Source organism: Falco naumanni, chromosome 13 (assembly GCF_017639655.2).
Source record: "Falco naumanni isolate bFalNau1 chromosome 13, bFalNau1.pat, whole genome shotgun sequence".
Classification (NCBI taxonomy): domain Eukaryota; kingdom Metazoa; phylum Chordata; class Aves; order Falconiformes; family Falconidae; genus Falco; species Falco naumanni.
In genome coordinates this window covers 2,809,179-2,833,239 of record NC_054066.1, presented here as the reverse complement: position 1 = coordinate 2,833,239, position 24,061 = coordinate 2,809,179, and the positions used below count along the sequence as shown (strand labels likewise).

The 24,061-nt window shown below is 51.4% G+C and overlaps 1 protein-coding gene across 1 annotated transcript in view; it reads left to right on the top strand.

Annotated features, from left to right (window-relative positions):
• The window catches only part of EPHB1 (EPH receptor B1), an 85,528-nt gene that overhangs the window by 5,287 nt on the left and 56,180 nt on the right, over window positions 1–24,061 (top strand). The window contains exon 2 of the mRNA XM_040613332.1: window positions 20,251–20,315. Within this exon, the coding sequence (XP_040469266.1) occupies window positions 20,251–20,315 (65 nt within the window). The remainder of the gene's footprint in view (window positions 1–20,250; window positions 20,316–24,061) is intronic.

Below are 24,061 nucleotides of genomic sequence, written 5' to 3'. Positions count from 1 at the left end.
CAGCACAGCCCTTTCCTTGGGGACAACAAGAGCAAACTCTTGCCCAGATCAGCTCTGTGGCTTTCCAGATAAGTGGCAGACATGGGAGATACAAGGCTCCCTCCTGCCCTGTAAATGTGGTCACTCCCAGCCACAGCTGATTTTGGGGGAATTTTCTGGTTTTGGTCACCATCAGTTTTCCAGAAGTCACATTATGAGAAATGGTGAGAAAAGTGGGATGTCTCTTTGCAGGAGCTAAAGGTTCTGTGCTTTATTTATTTATTTCTCGTGACTTTTGAATTATTAAAGCGCGTTCAGCAGAGATTAACTTTCCCTGCTTAATATTTATTATTGTTTCATTTCCCTGGAAGTTGGAGCTATGAGAGCTTTGATAAATGGACTGAAAGGTTCTGTAGTTTCTCTATAGCTAATCTAGACATCCCCCTATCCTTTGCTGAAAAGCTAATTTGTAATTTCCTATGGTAATGCCGCTTAGTGAATTATAATGATACACTGGGGTCTGTTTTTCCTCCTGGTTCTCTGTTGGGGGAGTAACGCTGCTATCAGAAAATGGTGTGAAACCTGGAAACTGGCCATTAGTCCCCTAATTTTTGGTCAGATAACAAGAATCCAGAAATCATGTGGACCATATGGTCCGTTTTGTCAAGTCTGGGCTGGGAAACGTACGTCTCCCCTGAGTTTGGTTTCTGCAGGAGGGATGGGAGCGGTGGTTGGAGCTGTGCCGGAGGTGGCACCGCGTACTGATGCCACAACCTGTCTGGCTGCGTGGGTTTGCATCTGTGACCGGAGCCTGGTGATGTGCAAAATCCCTGCTTCTGGAAGCCTCTCCCACCACCCCAATTATAAACAAGTGTTATCAGTCTTTTGAATAATTGAAGAGGCTTTCTGTTGAATATTTAATTACAATAATATTTGGTTAGCGGGGGTTGTTGGTCTCCTTTTGTGCAATTGAGAATTGCTGCAAGAAAACAACCTGTTAAAAGAAAATGTTGTTGTCTATGATCATTGATTTTTCTTTTTTTTTTTTTTAAGCTAATCAGTTACTCCGTTGAAATTGGTTAATTAGCTCAGCTCCATTAAGACACTTTGGCATTTAAACTTGATGTTTCTAAATAATTATAGTTTTGCCTGCTAAGCCCACAACCCAGGGTGACCTAATTACTATTAAAGCATACATGCTTTAGTCTGGCATTAATAAGTTCCTGCTGGGAGCCCTGCGGTGAAAAATCACAGAGGCAACAGTTCAAAAGGGAAGGGGCTCTGTGCCGAGCCCGGCCGAGGAAGATGACTTTCCTTTGGCCTTGCTTCTTCCAACCTAAACCTGGCGGGTGGGATGCTCCCATGGGAAGGAGAAGAGCCCAAGAGCAGTCGGTCCCTGCAGCCCCCAGAGCATCCCCACGGCTGGTCCCTCTGTGCCATCTGCTTTTGGGGCAGGTGGAAGGTGATGGCAAGAGGTCACCTGGCAGAGGAGAGGGTTAGGAGTGGTTTTAGTTAATGAGTGTAAATTTGCTTGCTTTCTCTTCTAAGTCATCCCCTTTAATAAGCATGTGGAGTCCTTTCAATGTCTTTGCAGATGGTGGAGAATATACAGTATTAAGTTTATCTTGGTGTGTGTGGGGTTTTTTTTGCCTTTGGAAATAGCCATGCCAACTAGTTAGGGATTAGTAAAGCCTCAAGTATGTGCTTGTTAGTGTAGTAAGAAAAATGTTTGATATCTGGGGAAGCATCCAGTCAGTGTTACTGGTGTTCGAAGCTTATTAAGCTTTAATTTGTTATGCAGCAAGTAAAAGTGGTGGCTGGGAATAGGTAAGAAGCTGTGGAATTCTTGCTTTTCAGCTGTTTCCTCCCATCCCAGGTCAGGGCTTCGTCATGACTTTAAAGGATTGCTTCATGATATTTTCTCCCAAAAAGTCCTCCTGGCATTATGCCTTCCGATGCGCCGGTACCCTGTGCGCCACATCCCAGCAGCAACGGGCACCACAGTTTGGTTTTTGCCTGGCTATATATTTTATTTTTTTGAGGGGTAGGGCAGCTCAGCCTGCTGCCCTGGTGTTTGGCAGTGCAGGATGCTCTCTGCTCCTGGCTCTGCCTTCTCCTGGGAAGCCTCTCCGGTCCTGCAAAGCCCAAGACCTGTTGCACACCCATGTTTTTGCCTCCCTTTTCCTATTTTCTTTCCATTTGCAGGGCAAAGCATGGGGATGCTTTTTTTTTTCTTTTTTTTTTCCCCCTGTGCCCAGCCTTGCATGCCAATCCCCCAGGGTAGAGCAGGTCACCTTCTGGCTTCGACTCCGGATGGAGGTTGTGCTTATCCTTGAGCCCAAAACCTGGGAAAACGGGACTGTGGTGTCTGCTTTTAAGCCCAGATTGATCCCCCCGTGCCCGCTCCCTGCTGCAGGTGAGCCAGCAAGCAACACCTGAAATACATCCAGGTGGTAAAGGGAGGCGACCAGGGGCTGGTGTTGGTCCCCTTTCTCCTGGCGTTAAAACCTACGCCATGGGTGGAGGGGTGAAGCAAGGAACAGCAACGATTGAAGTTTTATGGAAGATTTTTTTTTCTTTCTTTTCAATCAGAGTCCAGGGATGGGCCTTTGATTACTAGAGGCCTCCGCTCGCTTCAGTCACTTCCTTAGCCGCGGGGTCGGAGCTGACTCATTATCATCCTCACTAGGGTCCTGTTGATATGAGGATAATTGCTTTTTGCTCAAAAGACATTAAATCACCGCAGAAGAGGCGAAGGGGTGTGAATTACATCTTCCCGGGAAAACCAGGAACCCAGCAGAAGAGTTGGAAAGGAAATACTGTCCCTGGAGGGAGGAGGAGAAGAGGCTGGTGATGGGGCTGTGCTCCACTCCTGGTGGGCAGCCCCCTGCCCTCTGGCTGGCAGAGGACAGCCTGGGGTGGCCTGAAGAAATAACTGTGGGCTGGCCTTAGCTGGACGCTTTATTATTATTATTTTTTTTTCACCCAACACCTGTCGCTTCATCTTTCCAAATGCCCAAGAAATGAGATGGGCGCTGGGGACAGAGCAGGAGCGGGATGCTCTGATTGCTCTGGGAGGCATCAGCTCTGCTTTTATTTTGAAACCAATGTGTTTGTAAGGAGCAAAATTTGGCTTTTCAAGATCACCGGTGTCTTGCCAGCAGTACTTCTTACAATGTTTTTGACTAGTTCAGGACCTTCACCTGGCGTGGCGCCGCCGTGTCACTCCATCAGTGGGCTTTGCCCACAGTACACAGCAGCGCAGAGGTGCCCTCGCCGTGCGGCCGTTCCATCCCTGCGCTTCTGCTGTGGTTCTTTTTAAAGCAGTCACGTTGGGTCCCTGTGTCCTTTAGCGAGTGCTGGAAATGATGGGCATGACCTGGCTGCAAGTCAGCCTGAGGTGCACAGTGCTGCTGCCCAGCCCCTGGGGCTTGGCTGAAGCTGTCCAGAAGCTTTCATGCAAGTGGATGAGCCACCTGGAGATGCGTGGCATTTGCTGTCTGTGCTTTGCCCCTTGGAATGAAATTGCTGGTGGGGGTCTAGGTCCTTTGAGCCCATCAGGCTCTCGATAGAGGCACTGTGGGGTCAGATATAATGATATTATTTGGACCAGATATGAAGCTGTAAAGTGGTAATTTATGGTTTAATAAAATACAGGAGGATCAGCTCTATGCTGTGATTCCTGGGGAGGGGCATGCGCCTCCTTGAGCCACAGGCATCACACCAGGTAACCTTACTCTTGCTCAGTGAAATGGAGAAAAGCATCAGCTGTGCAGGATTTAAAGGTGCCAATGCTTGGACCCAGCCTGGATAGGGCCCTCCCGAGCTCTGGCCATCAGCTGGTGATGCCCCCCACGACCCACAGATGCTGAAACCAACCTTGCAGAGGAGGGGAGGTGGATGCGGGCTGGTGGGAACTTGTAAGGTCAGTAGCTAACTGTGTTCGGTGTCTTTCTAAAAATCATCTTTTATTATCCCTCCTTGTGCCATGCGTAGGTTATTACTGAAATGGCTGGCACCACTGCGCACACGCGGGAGTCTGCTGCGCTGAAAGGCTTGCTTGAAAGCCTGCCGAAAGCTATAAAAAGACGCTCATTAACTTCAATGGGCTTTGGCCGAGGCTGGAGAAAATGGGCTGCTTTGAGAAGGATGCCGCTTAGAGCACCCTCTGGCTCTGCCTTTGTGTGCCAGTGCTGGGCTTTGCTCGCCAGGGCTAACCAGGGATGGGGAAACCCCTACTTTTGCACATTCTGGTCCTTAATAACATGTGAGAAGATGGTCCAGCTGCCTCCAGCCAGTGGGACCCACTCACAGCATCCCCACGGCTCGCTGCCGAGGAGGCGTGGGGGGTGATGGATGGGCGCCTGCCTTACCCTGTGCCCTGATAACCCCTGTGTTTTCCCACCCCGTGCCAGACACGGACCCTGCTGGGCTGGCATGCAACTTGGTCGCTCCCAAATGTGATCTCTTGAGCATCAGCCCAGCAGATTTTTGGAGGTGGTTTGCAGCAAGGCACTTCTTTATTTCTTTAAAGCTTTGCGACATTCAGGGGAAACTGGGATGTCTTTGAAACATTTAAAGTATTCCTAATAGGTTACCTTGAAAGCTTTCTTCAGTCTTGAATGAATCAAAGTGCAAATGTTTATAATGCAACACCCACACAGGCTAGGAGAGGAATTTTATTAAGGCAGGAGAGTCAGAAAACAATAATAATAAAACATGTTTTATGAAGTTGGCAAGAAACTTATAAACTAGGTGAAGTTTTACAGCATATGAATTTGATACAAGTAGTAAATTTGAATTCCCAGGCTAGTCCTCAGGTCTTGCTCTTTATTACCTGAAATAACATTCTCCACTTTTAATAGCTGGCTGCGGCAGAGTGAACGTGGTTTTATCTTTCTAAATGATCTGCCATGCGTGTCTTATAATCAAACTTTCACCTATCCGGAAGACTTCAGCCCTTTCCTTGAGCAACACAACGGCTGTTGCTAATTAGCAAATTACTGCCTTTGGCTTTGCTGTGGCAGGGGGGACCTTGGAAATCCTTCCACACATCCCCTCATCTGGATTATTTAGATTTTTTCCCAGCAGAAACCACCTTAACTGTCTGATAAAAGAGTACATTTTGTCAATACATCAGCAGAAAGGGACTGAAAGATGCTCCCAATAAATCAGGGTGTTGCAGTAATAAGCCGCTGTGCTTCCCCACTCGTGGTGCTGCTGGGAGGGATGTGGGCGCTTGCTGGGGCGTTGTTGCGAGGTGACCGATGGCCTTTCGAGCTGTCTGGGGCTCTCTTGCCACTTTCCCAGCAAGGAGGTTTCCTTGCGGTGCAGTCCAGGGGCTGGTGAGATTCCGCTGCCTGAGCTGGCTTTGTCCCCATGCCGGGGTGGCTTCCCAAGGGTGGCTTCTAATGACCTCCTGGCCATGCCTCCGGCTCCTGCGTGCCACTCGGCTGCCAGCAGCTGTACATGAGGGAGGCGTATAAAAACGGTTTGTCAGACCCCTGTCCTGTCTGTGCACACTCCAGCAGATTATTCCTCTTCAAAAAATATGTGATTACTTAAGTAAAGCATTCTAACTAATTGCCAAATTATTCCCTTTAAAATGGGAAAGTAATTAGGGATGTTTTTTTTAAATAGGCTTCCCACCCTTGGATCTGCTGGGATTAGCGTATGTGGGTGTATAAATATTTAGTTTCCAAGGACTTTTTTTTTTTTTTTTTCCCTTCCTTGAAGAAACAGCAGGCAGCAGCTATGCTTGGACACTTTCCCCAGCATCCAAAATATAATTGAAATTAAAGATGACCCACAAAGGAAAATGAAATTCAAGTTTTTCTGGCGCGATGCACCAAGCTGGCTTTCAAAATCAGGGTTCCCTCTGGTTATGTTTGAAGTTGAAGAGAAGGAGTTTTGCCATGGGGTGCTGGGATGCTCGGGGTGATGGAGAACAAGTACAGCCCTGCATTGGTAAGAGCTATGGTTGAGCGTGGTGGGCTTGGTTGAATCTTCTGCCTCCAGCTGCCCACTAGCTTGGAAGGAATTTTTGAGCTTGTTTCCGTTCATGGAGGTCTCTCTAACATCCAAACAATTTAGACTTTTTGGACTGAGGGGCTTTGATGTTTGGATTCAAAACCACGTCTTGTTTTGAAACTCGTTGCAGCATTTGCTATGTGTTTGTAAAGCTGGGAAGGCTAGCAAAAAGGACCTGAAATCAGAAACAAAATATGTAGCTAGATTAAAAAATGGTTTTAAGAGAGTGATCTGGTGGAGTTGCAGATTAAAGGAACAGTTGAAACCAGTAATTTGTGCAGCTCTCCTAGAGGTCAGCATCCCTCAAGACTCCCAGAGCCATTCCTACAGCCAGCAGATAGCCTCGCTGAGCCAGGGGAGGCCAGAACTTTCATTCCCCATTCGTCTAATGAATAAATCCCAAGCCCTAGTGAGGCACTGGAAAGCCACCAGAAGAAAACCTGGCTCATAAGACCACCTGCAGAGCCCCAAGGTTTGGAGATCAGAAGCTGTCATTGGTGTGCCACGTGGCTTAGGTCCCCACCCTGCTGCTGGGGGATACTTACAAGGTACTTTTGGGCTGTCTGTGCTTAAAATGCTCGTGCACCCATCGTTTCTCTGTCTGGCAGGGGTTACTTACTGCGGGTGTTAACCCAAGGCTGCCTTTTGGGTGCCTCAGTCTTTCTTTCAAGGATTTCATTTGTGCTGTTCAGCTGTAATTGGCAACTTTGAGACTTTTTGTTTGCCTGCCTGCATGCTGGAGAGCCTTCAGAGGTTGTTTAGGAGGCAAGGGGAGCCTGCAGAGTTAGATTTTTTTTTTGTTATTATTATTATATATTATTATAATTAAAACATATTTTTAGCAGCTGAAATTCGAGCCCGTCTGGGTATTTATACAGCAAGTTGTTTTGGATGAGGAATAGGCCAAGATAGTCACGTGGTTGGGGCCAACGTGAAACAAAAGAATCCATTTATTATCCAGGCAGGAAATTTGTTCTTCGGGATGTTGTAGCTGCAGACATAATGATTTCATTTCCTCCGGTTCACCCAGATTAATGGCTTGTGCTCTTTTGTTTGTGTGCCTGTGTTATTTCTGCACCGTGGCTTTGCCTCCTGCTCTGTGCCGGTGTGTGCGAACATGTGTGCAAGTGCCCTGGGCAATGGGGGGGCGTGGGGGCGGCAGCAACCTGCTTGGGCCTTTGGAGTGGGGTGGGATACTGGGAGAGCCAAGCGAAGCCTCTGGGACCGCCCTGGGGTGCCCTTCCTGGCAGCAACCGATGTCCTGGTGCACATGCATCTCTGAGGGTCTTCTCCTCCTGCATCTCCAGGAGTCTCCCTGCCCTGCCACGCTCACTGGGACAGCGAGGGGGGGGGGTTTCCTATGAAGCTGTGATGGGATGAGGGAGATGGAGAGAGACAAGTATGAGCGTTGACCTTAGGGAAGGCATGAGACCGGCGTGTCTTCTCCATGGTCATGCTCAAGGGTGTATGTAGGTAGGAAACCTGAACCTTTGCACCCTCGCAAGCATCATGTCAGCAAACAGCTCCTTTTCCCGGGGAGCCGTGCCGACGGGCAGGGATGCAGGCGTCAGCCTGTGGCAGTGGGTGAGCAGTTCCTTCCTTGCTGGCGGGGTTGGCCTTTCATAGCAGGCAGGTCCCAGCCCCTGGCAGGGCTGCTTGGCCATCTGGAAGCTGGTGGTGCTTACACTCCCTCCTCGATAAAAAAACAATAGACCCATCTTTGTGGACACTACAAGATTAGCGGCAGCCTTAATTGCTCCCTTTCTCGCTCTCTTGAGTGTTTGGCTTTCAAAAGTGATGTGACAGGGAAACGATGCCTTTGCATTGCTGTCGCCTGATTGGTCCTTGCAGGGTTTTGGCACGGAGCTTTTAATTTACTGTGTGCAGCATGACCATGACCTTCTGTTCTGGATTAATCTGGAGTAACCTGGTGGAGTGGAGTTGGAAGCACCCTTCTGTGATGAGGAGTTGAACTGCCTGGGATCCATGCTGCAGAAGGCTTGGTGAGCATCTTACAGCCCCTGTGGCTAGCTCTTCCTCCTTCCCTCCTTTAGGTGTTTCTGCTTTAAATTTGGGGAGGAGAGGGAGTTTCTGCCACCTCTTCTGGGGGAGGTTTCCCTGCAGGGACATACCCTGCTGAAGGAGGACCGTCATGGCCATCAAGGTACATGTGCCATCACTCCTGCCATCCTTCCATCTTCTGGGTCCTTGTGTGCAATGATCCTGCCTTGCACATGTGTTGCTCCTTGCTTTTGTTCTGAGCTTTTGTGCCATAAGGGGTGCGTGGGGCTATAGGTGTGAGCCCACCATCTGAAAGCTGAGGAGAAGAGGGGTGGGGAGCTCCTGGTGCCCTGTCAAGCTGCGGGCACTTTCTCCCCACTTGCCTGCCCTCCCAAGTCACTCCCGTGTCACCCAGGTGACAGAATTTGTGACGATGTGACAGCTCCGTTGCACAGAAGATGATGAACAGTAATGAGACGCAGAGCACAACGTGCACTTAAAGTGATTTATTTCAGTATGGAAACCACAATCAGGGAGGATGGGTCAGTGTCATCAGGAGAAGAGGTGGGTATGGAGATGAGCTTAGGGGAAACTTTATCATCAGCTGGCACTGCTTTAAAAATGAGCAGAGCTGGCACTGCGTGAAATGGAGCTGTGCTGGTCACACCGGGACCATCCCTTGCCCATGGAGGATCACAGGCACCTCCTCGGGGTCTGGCTGGTGACCGGGCTTGCAGGCTGCCGGGGGTGGCTCTGGTGGATTTCTCTTGCTTGCCTCCCTACAACCCCGTGTTGAAAGTTTTTGACGAGGTGTCACCCATGTGTTAAATCAGCTCTACCCCTGCATTCGGAAAGTAGACTGTCCTGGTGAACAAGGGGGAGAAAAATAATCCCCCGAACCTTGCCTTGGCGCGGCTCCCGGCGTGCAGATGGCTGTCCTCGTACTAGAGCCTCTTCCCAGCTTGCACCCGTGCAGGTGCCGGGGCTGGAGGCAGGGGTGTGCTGGGCGGGCCAGCTGCCAAGCAGCACCTCCTGCCAGCATCCTCCTCTTCCTCCCCTTCCTCGCCTCCCAGGGCTGGTGGGAGCAGTGGCCGCTCCGCAGCTCAGCCGGCCGCTGCAGCCTGCGGGAAAAGCTTGGCATAAGCTGGGTCCCAAGCAAAGTCTTGAGATTTAAGGTTGATCTAGAGGAGTGCTTGTTTTTCCTCTCTTCTTACAGGATCCAGGGGTCCTGGCTTGGAGGGGTGTGTGTGTGTGGGGGGGGGTGGTGGAGTGTAGGACCCGGTGCTGCCTCCGCGCAGGCAGGAGCTGGGGGAGGCAGGCAGCAGTTTGCCTGCTGCTTCTGGCACAGCTTGGGTGATGCACCAAGAGCTCATGAAGAGGGGTCCTGAAGTCCCTGCTGTGCACCTTCTTGATGAAGAGCATCTTCCAAAGGGGCGATTGCAGTCGCTGATAGCTATCAGCGTATTCGGGCGAGGGTTTAACAGAGCCCCGCTGGCCCGTCGGAGCTGGTACGGCACCTTGTGTGAATGGGCGCTTAGAAATCTTGGCAAACACATTTTGTTATTTACTCAACGGACCAGCTGTCATCTGTGTGTGTAGCTAAAGATGGCTCAGATTGATAGTAATGTTTTCAGGAGGGGGTGCAGGATAGTTACAGATCCTGGCCATTGGGTGTTTTGATCAAATCTGGAATTGGAGAAGAAAAAAAAATAAAAATTTAGGTAAGTCCCAGGCAAAGCTGGGAGTCCCAAGGGCTGGGTTTGCAGGGTGTTTTGGGAAGCAGCGTTTGGATGTGAAGCCAGAGCAAAAAACCCAGTGGGGTCTGCTCAAGGGCTTCTCTGCCCTTTGCCCTGTCGCCTGTCCCCCCTTTGCCCTGTCGCCTGTCCCCCCCCGACAGGGCGCTCTGCCAAGGCGTCCCCAGGGGATGGAGGCAGAGCCTTCCCCCGTCCTGTCCGCGTCCTGACAGAGGCTTCCCCATGCTGCCGGCAGCCCTGTGCGCTCCTGTGTCAGCACAGATTTATTTCCCTTTGCCTCTCACGCTCTTTGCCTCATTTGCACTCGCGAGCTGACTCCATATGGTGCAAAAACTGGAGAGACGATGCTCGGCGCGGCGGCCGGCGCTGGGAGGGGAGGTGGCACAGGGAGGTGCTTGCCAACGAGCTTTTGCAGTTTCTTCCGTTTGAGGTTCAATATTTCCACCTCCTCCCCTCGATGGCTGTGCTTCTGTGGCCAGGGCTGAGCTCGTCACCTCTGGTGGCAGCCAGAGCATCCCTGTGCATTCCTACTCTCGCTCCCCTGCTTTCCCTCCACTCCCTGCCAAGACCCACAGCGTGTGAGCGGGGGATCTTCGGGATGTGTCCTTGGACCAGCAATGTTGTTGCTTTTGTTTGGTTCTTATTTAAACTGGAAAATTACTGGCTGGCCTCCCTGAAATCCTTACTACATGTCAGATGCTGCATTAAAAAATACAGGATCAATCTGGCTGTGGTTGTTCTGTGCTGGGGCCGTGCTGGCAGGCTCATCCCACAACTCCACACTCGCTTGTCCAGAGCAGGATTTTCCTTTGCAAACCTCTAATTTTGGTGGGGCGATTTGGTTTCTGCCTCGACCGAACAGTCTGGCTTTGACTCTTGGCATCCAGGGGTTTTGCTGGGGTGAAAAGGGAGGCTTTTCTCACAAATTTTGGTGTTTGGGGGAAATTCCGAGCACTTGGCTGCGTTGCGAGGAGGTGCGCATGGGTGAAGGGATGCCGCTCGCTAAGCTTGAGTCCCCTGACGGTGCTTCCTCACCATCTGAGCAGTCTGTCATGTTCGTAGCTCATGCAGAATCCCTTTGACATTTTAAAATAAGATCTAGTAAACAGGAGCTGGACGATGCCAGGTGCATCTCTCGTTGTGAGGGCTCTTTGACAGCACGGCTGGCATTTTAGATTTAGGGCTCTATGAGATGCATGTTTTTGTAGCGAGCACGAAGCTTTTCTGGAGAATGTGGTCCAAGACAATGACTCATCCTGAATCTCTAAAGAAGTGATGGCGTGTAGGGAAATGCAGGATAAATGTTTTGATTTTTAGAGCTTTCCTCACAGGCGGTGTTATCCCGGAGCAAGGCAAAATAAATCCAGCGGGGAAGGAGAGCATCAGGGAAAGGGGGGACGGGTCTGGTGCATTAGTTTAGCCAAAGCTAATGTACTTATTCCAGCGTTGCCTCTGTGCCGGTGGCCTTGAAAGTCGGCTTTGCAGCCAAGCACGGTGCAGCCCTAAGACCCGTATGAGCACGCTGCTGGGGAGAACCCCCCGCGGTCCCACAGGTGAGCGTCTTGTGTATCCAGGCATGAAGGCTACGTGTCCTTTTAATTGATCCTAGCACGTGCAATTGCAGATGCTGTTGATGTTTATGGCTGCTTTGTCTTCTCAGTCAACTAATTTTGTATTTAAAGGCTATCATTTCCAAGGGAGTCCCAGTCGATAAGGAGCCTGGCTCCACTGAACTCGTTAGGCTTCAGTGGCCCATGGCTGTGAAATCTCAGAACACTGCTCTTTCTTACTCCCACCCCCACCCCCCCTCTTCTTTTTGGGGTTCCTTACTTTCTCGTAGCGTGATGAAGATCAAGCTCCCTCTTCCCAAGAGGAGACCTGCTGGCAGAATGCCCTTCCCTTGGAGAGCTCACTTGCTTCCATTCAGCCTTGCTGGAGCACACCATGTGCAGCTGATGCTGGTACACGGCTGTTGAACGCAAAGTGAGCTACAGAAAAGCAGCAGAAAATATGAAGCTGTTGACATCGCTACCTGATGTTTGCTTTATCCTTGCCATCACTGAAGGCGCTGTGCTCCCCCTGGGATGTATGATGCGTTGGGGTACTGGATCTCCCTTGGCTGGTGAGATGGTTGTCCAAGCCAGCTGGTCTCCACCCAAGAAGTCCAGTGATGTGCGGCTGCTGTGCCCAGCTCGTGCTGAAGCCACCTGACTGTGTGGCAAGGGATAGAGTGTCCTCTGGCACCTGACCTTCAGTCTTCACCTGCTTTGGTGTGTGCTCCTGGGTGGTGGCAGCGTGGATGGTGAAGAGTGGGTGATTGCCCTTCCCCAACCTAAGCAATCCTTCATGCAAGCCAGACCTCACACTATGTAGCTGGACCTCAAGCTGGAGGGTGCTACCGCTCCTGGGCAGCCTCGCAAGAATTTCAGAGGTCAGGGTTTCTGGGAGAGCCTCTGCCTATCCCAGGGCGGCTGAGTTCCTCTTCCACATCTTCTGGAGGATGAAATGAGTAACTTCCAGTCTTGACCTATGGTGATTTTTGGGGCAGGCTGCAGCGTTCAGAGATGTTGGCTGGCAACCCAGCCTTGTGAAAGCAAAGATGAGGATTTAAATGCACAGTGACATTGTTGTGGAAAACGTTGTCCTGAAAGATAGCCTTGTCATCTTACAGCCCTGGATCACGCCTTGGGTGGTGATGTGGTGGAGGAGCTGGGCTCTTGGGGTGGCTGAGTCTGTCTTGGTGGGTCAGAGCATTCACGAAAGTGCTTTTGCAGCCCTTGGTGCTGCTTGACTTGGAGTTGCCAAATGCACCTACGCCCATCAGTAAATACTTAAATAGGGACCGTGATCTATGTCTGTAGCGTATGTGATCAATGTGTGTAGACTGTGTGGATTTGGTTTATCTTTGGCCTGTGTGCAATTTCAAAAAAGTATGTTATCAGCAACTGGCTTTGTCACTATGGGAGCAAATGAGCTCCTTAAAAGTGCAAAATACAGGGTGACCTGTAACGTGGCATCCTGAGATTTTCCCATTGTCTCTGATGTCTGGTTTGAGCTCCGTGGATTAAAACTTGTTCGCGAATTTTCTAAAATAGGTTTACAGTTTGGAAAACAATAGGTATTGAAAGCCATATCGTCTCTCTTTTATCTTTATATTTGATTTGGTCCCCTTTGTTGTTTTTTTCCCTGTGATGCAAGCTTTTTTTGGTAATTCTCTGTCATTTCCTTCCCTCTCTTATCTCTCCCACTGCAGTTCTCTCTCTTTTCCTCTCTATTCCTCTCCCCTTCTCCCTTCCCCTGTAATTTATTTGCAGGAAGGTTGTCTCTTTGATTTACTGTATCTCTCTTTGGTAGGATTATGATAAATGAATTGTATGACTCTGGCTGAGCTCATCCAACACCACGTACCGTGCTGGGTCAAGATCCCTCTGAGCATGAAAACCAAGGGGAGATGCTGGGGCTGGGTCTCTTCCGCAAGGAGGAGTGAGTGTTGGTAAATGGGACTTTACAAACTTGACATCACCTTCTGAACTTTTTTAACCTGTCTTTAGGTGTGAGGCTTACGATTTTTGGCTGTGCTTTTCTTTTGCCTCATGTGCAGGGTTTGCAGCGCACGTGTCTGTATGCACATACACTTGCAAAAATTTAAGCAGGTATTTTATTGGGCGCTTTCAGGCACATCAACCAGCATATTTCAATTTACTATATCCTGGTACGGATACTGTTTGCTGCTTGTAATTAGAGCATTTCATCCTGCAGTCGCAGCAGGCAGCGGTTTATTGATAAAGTTGTTATATAGTTGCTGAGCAAACACCCCCAAATCTGAGCTTCATTAAGTTATCGCCTGCCCTGCTGCGATGCATCTTCATTGCATGCTGAAATCCATGCCATTGACAGGAGATCCCGGAGGACGTCTGGGGCTGTGCTGTGTGGCCGCAGCTTAATGCATCCCGTCACAAACTGACACAGCATGCTTGTCCTTGGCTGATATATATATATAAATTCTTTCCCTTTCTAACTGAAAGTGGGTTATTATTTTATTTTTTTTGCCACTGCAAATCTTCTCATGCCGGCTGGTGGCCGTGGGTGATGGTGTTATGGCTGACATGTCTTTGCAGAGCAGGCACAGCTGCTCCTCTCCCCTGAGAGGTTCATACAGACCCCCAAACATTGGCATTTTCCTTTAAAATACAGGCAGGAAATGTTTCGTGTTGACTGGTGTTGTTGTTTAGTGCATCCTCTCCCTTCTCAACTGGATTTGTTATTTGGCAGGTAATCCTTCATAATGAACCCGCGGGAGATTGATGGGGAGAGCTCGTTATGCACTTCCAGAGCAGTTTCACCATCATTCTGTAGCAGCAAAATGCACCATTAAAGGCAGAGAGCCATGGGAATGATGGGACGTAATTAGTTGTTGCTGTAATATTTTTGATTGAAAGTGTATAGATACTGTAAGCGGCTCTTTCAGAAGCTGGTGCCCTCAGGAAACTATTCAGGGAGAGGGGAGAGGCTGATCCTGCTCTTACCCTGCCCGCCTCTCCGGCGCAGTAATTAAACCATCTGGGAGATGTCACGGTGCTCAGGCGGTGCAGCCACCGGCTCCTTCGTGGCACAAAGGGCATGCAGCGGTGCTCCCTCCCGATTACCAGCAGGAACCAGAAGCAGGGGAAGGTCCTGCAGAAGAGACTTTTTGGGTGGGATGTGTGCCCGGCAGCTCACCCATTCGGTTTCTGTGGCAGAGCCGCATGGATCTTGTGTTCCTGCTTTTTCCTAGCTTAGCCTGAAGTTCGGGATGTACTGAAACCTTGCACAGGCGGACCTGGACCGTGTCTGTGGGATGTGGTAGTCAGAAGCATGGTCATGGAGAGCAACCTGTAATTACTCAGGCAACCTTCTGGTGTGTTGCTGGAATCCCTTCATCTATGGGGAAGAGCAAGATTTAAATTCCAAGGATTCCCCCAGCACCTGTAGGATTCCTTTACATTGACATCGAGAGGTGTGATGCAAACCACGAGCAGATAGGTCATGGTGATGAAAGCCATGATGCAGTCTGGCTTCAGCTTGAAGTCACAACAACCGCGGGAGGGCAGAGCTTGCGGCAGTGTAGCAGCTAATGTTATTTAGCACTAGTCTTTGTAATAAAGCGTCTTGGCTCTGTTTCTCTATAGTTCCCTTTCTCTGGTAATGTCACCAAACTTGGACAGAAGCTTCCCAAGCTGTGCGTTTGCCTTGGGCTGATTTTGCTGAAGCTCTCAGGAGAGAAGGAGGGAGTAGAAAGCAAGTTGGCATTTATGAGCGTGAAATAGAGGGGAAAATATGGTGCTTTGCTTATGGAAAGAAGTCTTGCTTTTGTTCCCCTTCAGAAGGTCTTGCTATGGGGCTGGGACTGCCCAGAGGACGTGCCCTGGGGCTGGACCCTGCGCTGACCCCATCCGCGCTTGTTTTGTGCTCTGCGAGGGCACGTCTGGATGACTCTCTGAAGATCCCCCTGCAGAGCATGCTCTGTCCCTCTGGACCAGAGTCCCACACAGCCACGCACACCCTGCCCCTTGCTCGCCAGCTGCCCTCCTATCTCCCCTCTCCTTCCAAAGATTCAGCTATTGACACACACCTTTGCGCTCCCCACGCACCTTGGGGGGCTTATTTCCAGCAGCTGGCATCCTTTCCAAATCTCCCTCTACCCATCTGTTGTTATCAAGCCTTCTCTCTCTTTATTTTGCTTAATTTCTGTCTCTTTCCTCTTGGTTGTCTTAGACATGCCTGTGTCTCTTTGCATATGCCCAGGCACTTGCCTTCAAGTGCCTTAGGCTGGTTCCTGCCATTATCTCTTGTGCAGGAGTGAGAGCTGCTGCTGCTTGCTTTGGGAGAGGGACCGTGTCCCCGAGGCATCTACTGAGGAATGCAGCACTTGGAGAAGTTTCTTTGTTGCCTCCCGAGCAAAAAATTTGTTCTTGTTATCTCTCTTATTTCTTTTTTTCCAGGTGACAGCATGGAAAGGTGATCCGGTTGGGCTGGCTGCCTTGCCTCTGTGTCACTCTGCCCTTAGCCAGACCCCGCTCCCTGCCAGGGAGAACTCGCACCTTCCACGCTGGGGAGGTCTGAGTTATGGGTTTCAGGCTGAGGATTTTGGGAACTAAGTCCCGCTTTGGTTTGGGTAGTTCAGAAAGGTTTTTCTGGAGGAGGCTTAAATCCTCTCAGGGAAGGGTGGTTGGCAAGATGGCATCAGCTGCCGTGACTTGAAAGCTCCTGCAGCGGATGCTGCGCTGCCCTGCTCCGTGCCTGGCTACCCTCGCCCCAGATGACTTCTCCCTGCCGCTTGAGTGATGCCAGCCCACCCCTTGCACCTCCAAGGTGCAGCCGATCCCACCACAGGCATCGGCTCTGGCCACATCTCTCACCCAGTTTGCCCGGGAGGGTGCGGGGAGCCCGTGACAGCAGCGAGTCCTCCCTGCCTGGATCGCACGAGTGCCATCACAGATGGATGCGCTGCTCAGTGGCGAGGATGCTGGTGCATTCTAATTGCTGGCATCTTTACTCGTTATGAGTGTAATTGTGAGTAGACGTTTGTTTTTGTATTGATAATTAGGGACTGGAACAGATGGCGAAGGCTTAGTTTAAAGTAATGTGTCCATTAAAGAAAATCTACTGTATACAGCTGAAGATTCTTCACTCTAAGAGAGCTCAGCTCTCATAGCAGAGCTCGTCTTCTCCCGTATGAGGGCTTCAGCCATTACAGCCTGGTCAGCCGCCTTCGGCAGAGGCTCAGCTCCCGCAGGCTTCTCCAAGCAAGTGTGCTGAGCTCCCTCCCAGGCAGAGCATCCTCTGGGCATCCGCTGTGCCCACACGCAGGTGGTTGGGTGTGGGAGGAGCTGCTGGAGGAGCGGTACCTTCGGCAGGCGAGGCGAGGGCAGTGTCTTGCCTGCTTTTGCCTGTTGGGCACTGAGCCCACCAGCTGGTGCGGTGGCGGTGCGGGGACCGGCCGGTGCAGGTGGACAGGCAGCATGTGATTCACCTGACGTAGCTAACGATGCCGTGCTACATGTAGGAGGCATGGTGAGATGATGTACCCCTGTGGGGGCGGGGTTAATTAATACCCAGTGCCAAATAGTGAGGACTGGTCTTTGCAGCATGACAAGGCAGGGAAGAGGTGGAGAAGTGCGAGGTGTCCGTGCAGCTTGGCTTTTCCACTGATCAGTGATGCTCAGGCGCTGGTCTGCCGTAATCCTCTCGTTAGCAGGCAGAGCAAAGGGGGTTTGCTGCCTCTCCCTCTTTTGCCCACTCTCAAGTGATGGATGGTCGTGGGGGTGTGTGAACCCTGTGTCCCCTCACTGCTGGTGATAATTCACAGCTCAGAGATGGAGATGTGAGTGCTGGAAGCCCCATCTTGTGCCCCCTTTTCTCTGTGAGGACTTGGAACAAGAAGCACCAGCATCTGCAAATCGCCCCTCGCTGCTGAAGGAGGGTGCTCAGCAGCCTTAGCCCCGAGCAGCCTGGCCATAAATGTCCCTGTGGGGTTTCCCCTGGGGTCACAGCATCAGTCATACATCCTAGAAAATGAAGTAAAATCCAGGGTTTCATCCAAGAGGAAACAGTGGAGGTCAATGGGAAGTTGCTCAAGCCAAGTCCTTCTGGTGCCAGTGCCTCTGCAGTCACGAGGTTTGGGTGAGCTCAGCAGGAATTTTTAAGCTGAAAGGGTGGATTTAACCATATTGTTTTATTAAAAAAGAAAAAGAAGCAACAAACAAAACAAAGCCCAACAAAGCCAACCAAACTATTTTGGCACCTTATGGATCTTCTTGTATGTGGCAGTGTCCTTGGGAGTCAGGGCTGGATGTAAGCAGGAGATGGTCTGTAGAGGGTCAGGCTTTCAGTGGTGGCTCTTCGCCCTCTTTTTCCTTTGCTTTGCAAATTGCTGTAGAAACGTGGAGCTGTTGAAGTGCAAGTTCTGCATCTGCGGTGGAAACTTCGCGAGCGTGACCACCCTGGCCACAGGCCACACAGGCCCCTTAAAACTCCTGAAACCTCCAAAGTGAAAGCTGCTCTGTGGTTCTTTTCAATTTATTAATTTCTTTCTCTCTGTGGTTATTTTCAAGTCTCCTGCTTCGGGAGCTGCTGTGTGCCATGCTGGCATTGCTGTTGTGCCATCCTGCCTGCTTTCCAAAATATGGAGCCTTTGGGGAGGAACAGAGCAGGAGGGAAAGGGTGAGATTTTTGGAAGGGAGCTGCTGGAAGGGATCCTGGTGGGTGTCGCCTCGGAGCAGAGCTGGTCCTCATGTGCTACAGTTCTACACCGTGGCTCTAGTTTATCAAAAGTACTTTCCTCTGTCATCGCCCCACTGAAAAGTACAACGCCTGGGGAAGGAAGCTGTAAGTGTGTGGCGCAGGAAGGGAGATGGAGTGAAAACCCTTTCTAAACAAACCCCTGCGAGAAAGGCTTTTCCTGTAACTGAGCGTGTCCTTATTTACTGCAGAGAGTGGGTGAGCTGGGTCTGAGTTCCAGCCCAGCCATGCTCCTTGTATCGCCCCGGACTCTGTTGTCTCAGTTTCCCCTGCATGGCCCAAGGACACCCTGTTTGCTGTGGGGAAAAACACCAAGCGTTTTAAGGGCTCTTGGAGCATCGCTCCCAGCGTAGCCCTGCCAGGGGGGAGGACTGGAAGATGTTTGCATGGCTTTCGCTTCCATCTTTACATCCATTTATGCATGGGTATGTCTGCCTGCTTACTTGAAGGGCCACGGCAAGGATTAATGACCACTTAACGAGGCAAGGGAAGAAGGGTTTGGTGGTGGTGGGAGGGCAGAGGGTGATGGCAGCAGAAACTTGCTGGAGGTCTGGAGCACGAGCCCCCAGCCTGAAACGGGAGCTTCAGCTGGGACGCATCATTTTTAGCTGGCTTCTGCAGACAGAAAGGCGCTGAAACTGTATGAAGTGGCACGCTGTGATAGCGTGAAGACCACCACGCTTTTCTGTTCCCTGCACAGACTGGGGGTGAAACGCCTCCTCTCTGAGGGCACCGTGAGGAACAGGCTGGCAGCATGCAAGGCACCGTGCAAAGCAGCAGGCAGTGGGCTTTGGGGCTCCTTCAGCAGTGCCGCGGCAGCATCCCAGCACTGGTTAGGGGCGCAGAAGCTTTGCAGGCTCCTAAGCACCTTTCTGCTCCATCTTGGGTTTGGGGGTTGCCTTGCTCTCCCTGCATCCGTGGCCACTGACCTCTGGGAGCCAGGCCAAGTTGGCAGCTCTGGTGGGGATTTTGGGAGAGGGAGCGTTTATCACTGGTGGCAGGGTGGGGAGTTCCCGGTCACGCTTCTCCGGCTTCCCATCCCACAGTAGCTGGCAGAGGGAGGGGTGGGAAGATGAATAGGATGCTCGTTTCCCGCTTGTGATTGCTGGAGCAGGCATGGAGAGATTAAAAGCAGCAGTCCAACAGCAGTTCATATTCCTGGGCTGATTTTTATTTCCTGACCTTTATTTCTCTGGTTGCACCCATTTTCCGGGTGCTGCAAAGCTGTTGTGAGTACCTGGGACTATGAAGAAAAGGGGAGGGGTGGGGGATGCTCAGCTATGCCAACCAGCACATCTTCTCCTCCCATTTGGTCGAGACACAGGAACTGAGGAAATTAATCTGTATGTCTGCTTGCTGCAAACAAATAAATAAAACCTGGAGGATTTTCCCCATCTGCTTCTATATATTGTTGCTCTCACTATTATTATTGTTGTGTTTTGTTGTTTGGTTTTGGTTTTTTTTTTTTTTTTTTAAGAATAAAAATAGGGAAATGTCAGCTGTATTACAGCTTTTAAATATTTCCCACCAAATTCTCCATTGAAAGACCTCCAGCAGAGGAATACTGCACCAACAATGTGATTTTTATTCACATATTTGAAATCATTCTGACAAATAATAGCTGTGTGGAACAACGAATCAGGGCAGCAGACAGATGTACTGCATAAAAGGGGACGTCTGGTGTTGCAGAGTGAAGCAAGTAGCTCGAGTGAGTTGATGTGACCTGCTGAAAGCCTGTAAAGAGGCACTTGGGGCTTTGCCCACAGCGGGCGACTTCACCAGCCTCTTGCTGCTTCCAGGAAGTTAATGCAAACTCCCTGCTCAGGTTTAGACAAGGGTTTGTGTGTGTGTGTAATGACTGCATGAAATGCAGTATCTTTCTTAATTATAAATTTAATTTTTGTTTTAGTTGATAATGCTGTTTTCCTTTTCTAGGCTTGGGAAGGTCAGAGTTGGCAGTGTGGGCTGGCTTCAGGCTGTGACTCTTTGTGAAGAGTGTCGTCCTGCACTGTTTGCTCTGGAGAGAAACTGCCCTTAGCTCACTCAGTGTAGTAGGGCACCTGCTGCATTATTTCTGAGCAGCTCCAAGGGTCAGATGAACGCTCCGTGAAAGCATCTGAACATTCTTCTTTGGCTCTGTGCTCATAAAACAATAAAAAACTTTGGGAGTAACAACTTTTTATTTCCTTTCCTTGTGTTTCCTCAGAAACTTTGATGGATACGCGGACGGCAACGGCCGAGCTGGGCTGGACCGCCAACCCTCCTTCGGGGGTAAGTGCCACTTGTCCAGCTGGTCCTTCTGTGATCTTGTGGTGTTTGCGCTCTTTATCTTAGAACGCTGGTGGGGAGCCGGGGAAGTGACAGTGGGAGCAGCGGTGCCTCATTGGGCTGGCATGAGGTGGCCAAGGCATCGTTGTGCTGAGCTGTGCGGCTGGTCCACGGCTGAACATCCCTTCCCTGAACTAGTCCTGGAGTCTTGGTGGAGGTGGAGCTTTTCTCCATCTCTGTGCGCTCTTCTTCCCTGCCTGTCCTCCTCCCAGGTGAAGGGTCTGGCCCTATCACTGCTCTCCATCCCCTCGTTGCACCTTACCTCTCCCTGTGCCAAAAGGCTTGTAATTAGGAAACATTAGCAGCAGGCTCAAAACAGCTTTCATACCTGGAACATCATCCGTAATTGCACTCGGCAGTGCTCTTCCCTGGCTATTAATGTCACTTTTATGAAGTAATGAGGAACAAAACACCCTGAGGCACTTAAAACATCTTTTTTATATAATACGAGCCTTTGAGGAATGGAAGCATAAAATAACCTGACTCATTCTCCTGGCAGAGAAAGTGAGAGATGGAGCTGCAGGGGGAGAGGAGCAGTGGTAGGAGGGGATGTGAGCTGATGAATGGGAATCACAGTGGGACAGGCAGCCGGTTGGGCAGGGATGGGTACAGCAGTAGGGTCCGTTCCCCGGGCCTTTGGCACCAAAGGGGAAAGCATGCCAGCCTGCATCTTTGTTAGGGTGTGACTGGCTTGGGCAGGTCTTCAAGAAGAAACGAGGTTGCACACCTTCACCAAAGCTGAACCACACATGCAGTGGGTACGAAATCCTCTGCAGGCATGTCAGAGGCCCTTGAAACGTGGGGCTTTGGCACTGAATTGTTTTGGAAAAAATCTGGGCCTGGGTAAATTGCTGGCAAAATGGAGGGGGACTGCGTGCAGGTGATGGAGATGGGATATAAATAGCTGCCTGCAGCTGCTATTGCTGAAAGCACAAGGCAGGCGGGGAGCCTGCATCATAAGGCACGGCGGTCTCGCCCTCTGTGGAGCAGCAGAGTGAAGCCTCTCCCCATCCCACATCCCTGCATCCTGCTCTGTATCCCTGCATCCGGGCACTGAGAGTTACTGGTGAGTCTTCTCCTTTACAGGAGTGTGTATTAGATCTTCCACAAAGTATTTTAAAATACCAGGACTTCTATTTAAAATCATAGACTCGTTTAGGTTGGAAAAGACTTTTGAGATCAGAGTCCAACTGTTAACCCAGCACTGCCAAGCCCACCTCTAACTACGTCCCTGAGTGCCGCATCTGCATGTCTTTTAAATACCCCCAGGAATGGTGACTCCACCGCCTCCCTGGGCAGCCTGTTCCAGTGCTGGACAGCCCTTTCAGGGAAGAATTTTTTCCTAATATCCAATCTAAACCTTCCACTGGCACAACCTGAGGCCATTTCTTCTTGTCCTGTTGCCTGTTACTTGTGAGAAGGGCCTGACCGCACCGCACTACAGCCTCCCTTCAGGCAGCCGTAGGGAGCCATACGGGCCCCCTGAGCCTCCCCCTCCCCAGGCCGACCCCCCCCAGCTCCCTCAGCCGCCCCTCACAGCACTTGTGCTCTGGACCCTTCCCCAGCCCCGTTCCCGTCTCCGGACACGCTCCAGCCCCTCCATGTCCCTCTGGCCGTGAGGGGCCCAACCCTGAGCCCAGGAGTCGAGGGGCGGCCGCACCGGTGCCGAGCGCAGGGGGACGGGCACTGCCCCGGCCCTGCTGGCCACACTGCCTGGGACACGAGCCAGGCCGCTGCTGGCCGCCTTGGGCACCTGGGCACACGGGGGGCTCCCGCCCAGCCGGCCCAGCCAGCCCCCCCAGGCCCTGTCCCGCCGGGCCCTTCCCAGCCCCCTGCCCCAGCCTGTAGCGCTGCCGGGGGCCGCTGTGCCCCACGGGCAGGGCCCGGCGCTGAGCCCTGCCGACCCTCACCCGCTGGCCTCGGCCCCTCGGCCCGGCCTGCCCAGCCCCCCTGCAGAGCCCCCCGCCCCCCAGCAGCTCAGCTCCCCCCAGCTGGGTGCCCCCTGCCCTGACTGAGGGGGCACTCGCTCCCCTCGCCCAGCCCGGCGGTGCAGACACGCAGCAGGACGGGCTCCAGCACCTTCCCTGGCACCCAGGGCAGTCTGGCAGGCCCGTAGTGTCCTGGGTCCTCCTTCTGACCCTTCTTGTAGGTGGACATCACATTTGCTGACCTCCAGTCACCTGGGACCTCCCTGGCTCATAGGGTCAGTCTGTAGCGTATGTTGGAGAGCGTGACTTCTGTGATGTCCCCTTGCTGGTGGACTGGGCTTTTCTTTGTAACATCAGGTGCTTTGGTGGGCAGACACTGAGCATCTTAAGGTGTATTTGGACTCCTGGAGTGAACCTGTAGGTATCATGTCCCAGCTGAAGCAGGTTTTGGAGTAGGTTGGATGCCAGCTGAAAATAAGCAATGTCTCCCTCTCGCTCCAGGCATGGAGCTGCCGGGTTACAGCACTGTTTTAGGGTTTATCTCATTTAGTGGCTCACAACAAATATTTGAGGGCAGATTTGTGCCACTTCCTGGCATGTCTGGGGGTAATGGCCAGTATCTGGGTGAGGCTTGTCCAGAGTGCAGATGTCGGGGAGGGTTTGCAGACCGTGACCCGTCCAGACAGCCCGGCATAAAGGCACTGAGATACACGCGATTTCTGCTTGAGCTGGAGTCAACAAAGACCCCAGATGTCGTTGTTATGGTCTTGTTTTTAGTCTTTGATTCCCAAAAGCAGCCAACCTGGGGCTGTGCTATTTCTTTTTCAGCCAACTGCTGAAAGATGGGGTAAGAAACCAAAAGCTTACTCTCTGCCTTCCTTCATCCAAGACCTGAGAGTGTACTGGCAGCCTTGCTTTGGGGCTTAGCAACGAGCCGTAGCATTACAGGAACAACCAAAGAGGAGGACCAGAGGGGGAAGCAAAGAAACGAGAGGAAGAAGAGCAGCAGCCATCTGTAAATGGGACCTTCCTGCTCCTTGGGATAGGAGGGAGGAGACAGAAGGATGCTTCTGTCCATTTCTGGGGTGTCGGCTCCTTCTGCTAGGCTTCTCTCATCTCTCTTGGGCTGTTGGTACAGGGGTTTGATGAGCTCTCTTTCCTGACCCTGGCGTTGCCATCAGCATGGGCTTCATGTAGGCTTTGGGTTCCTTTGGGTGGTGGTGTCCCCCCATGGTGTGCTGAGCTCCAAGAGTGACTTCACCCTACTTCACAGATGTGCCCTGGGGCTCGGGGGGTGCCGCTGGTGTTAATGCTGGGGCACTGGTGCCAGCCAGGCAGCAGCGGCTGTGGTCCCTGGGGGCTGTCTGTGACGGGACATGGGCTCTTCTGCTCTTCCTGATGGGTGTGCTTTAAATCTCGGTGGAGACAGAAAACATTGTCTTAATCCCCAGCTCCCTGTGAATATTTAGTGGGTTCTCTTCAAAATGATGCATTTGTCATTGTTACAGCATTGATGGCAGCAGCTGCTGGTGCTGCGAGTCTTTCCAGCCACGGGGACCTGCTGCTCTTCAGTGCCCAGTTGCAGGAATGCTCAACATGAGGGTTGCACAAAGGGGCATCAGGATCCGTCCCCAAACCCTCATGAGGGTTTTCCAAGTGGCGTTTCATGTCATTCCCAGCCGTGGGCAGCCCTGTGTGCTGGGTGCCTGAAGTGCAGCAGGGTCTACTGGCAGGTTTTGGCTCTTGAGTTTTGAGGGTCCA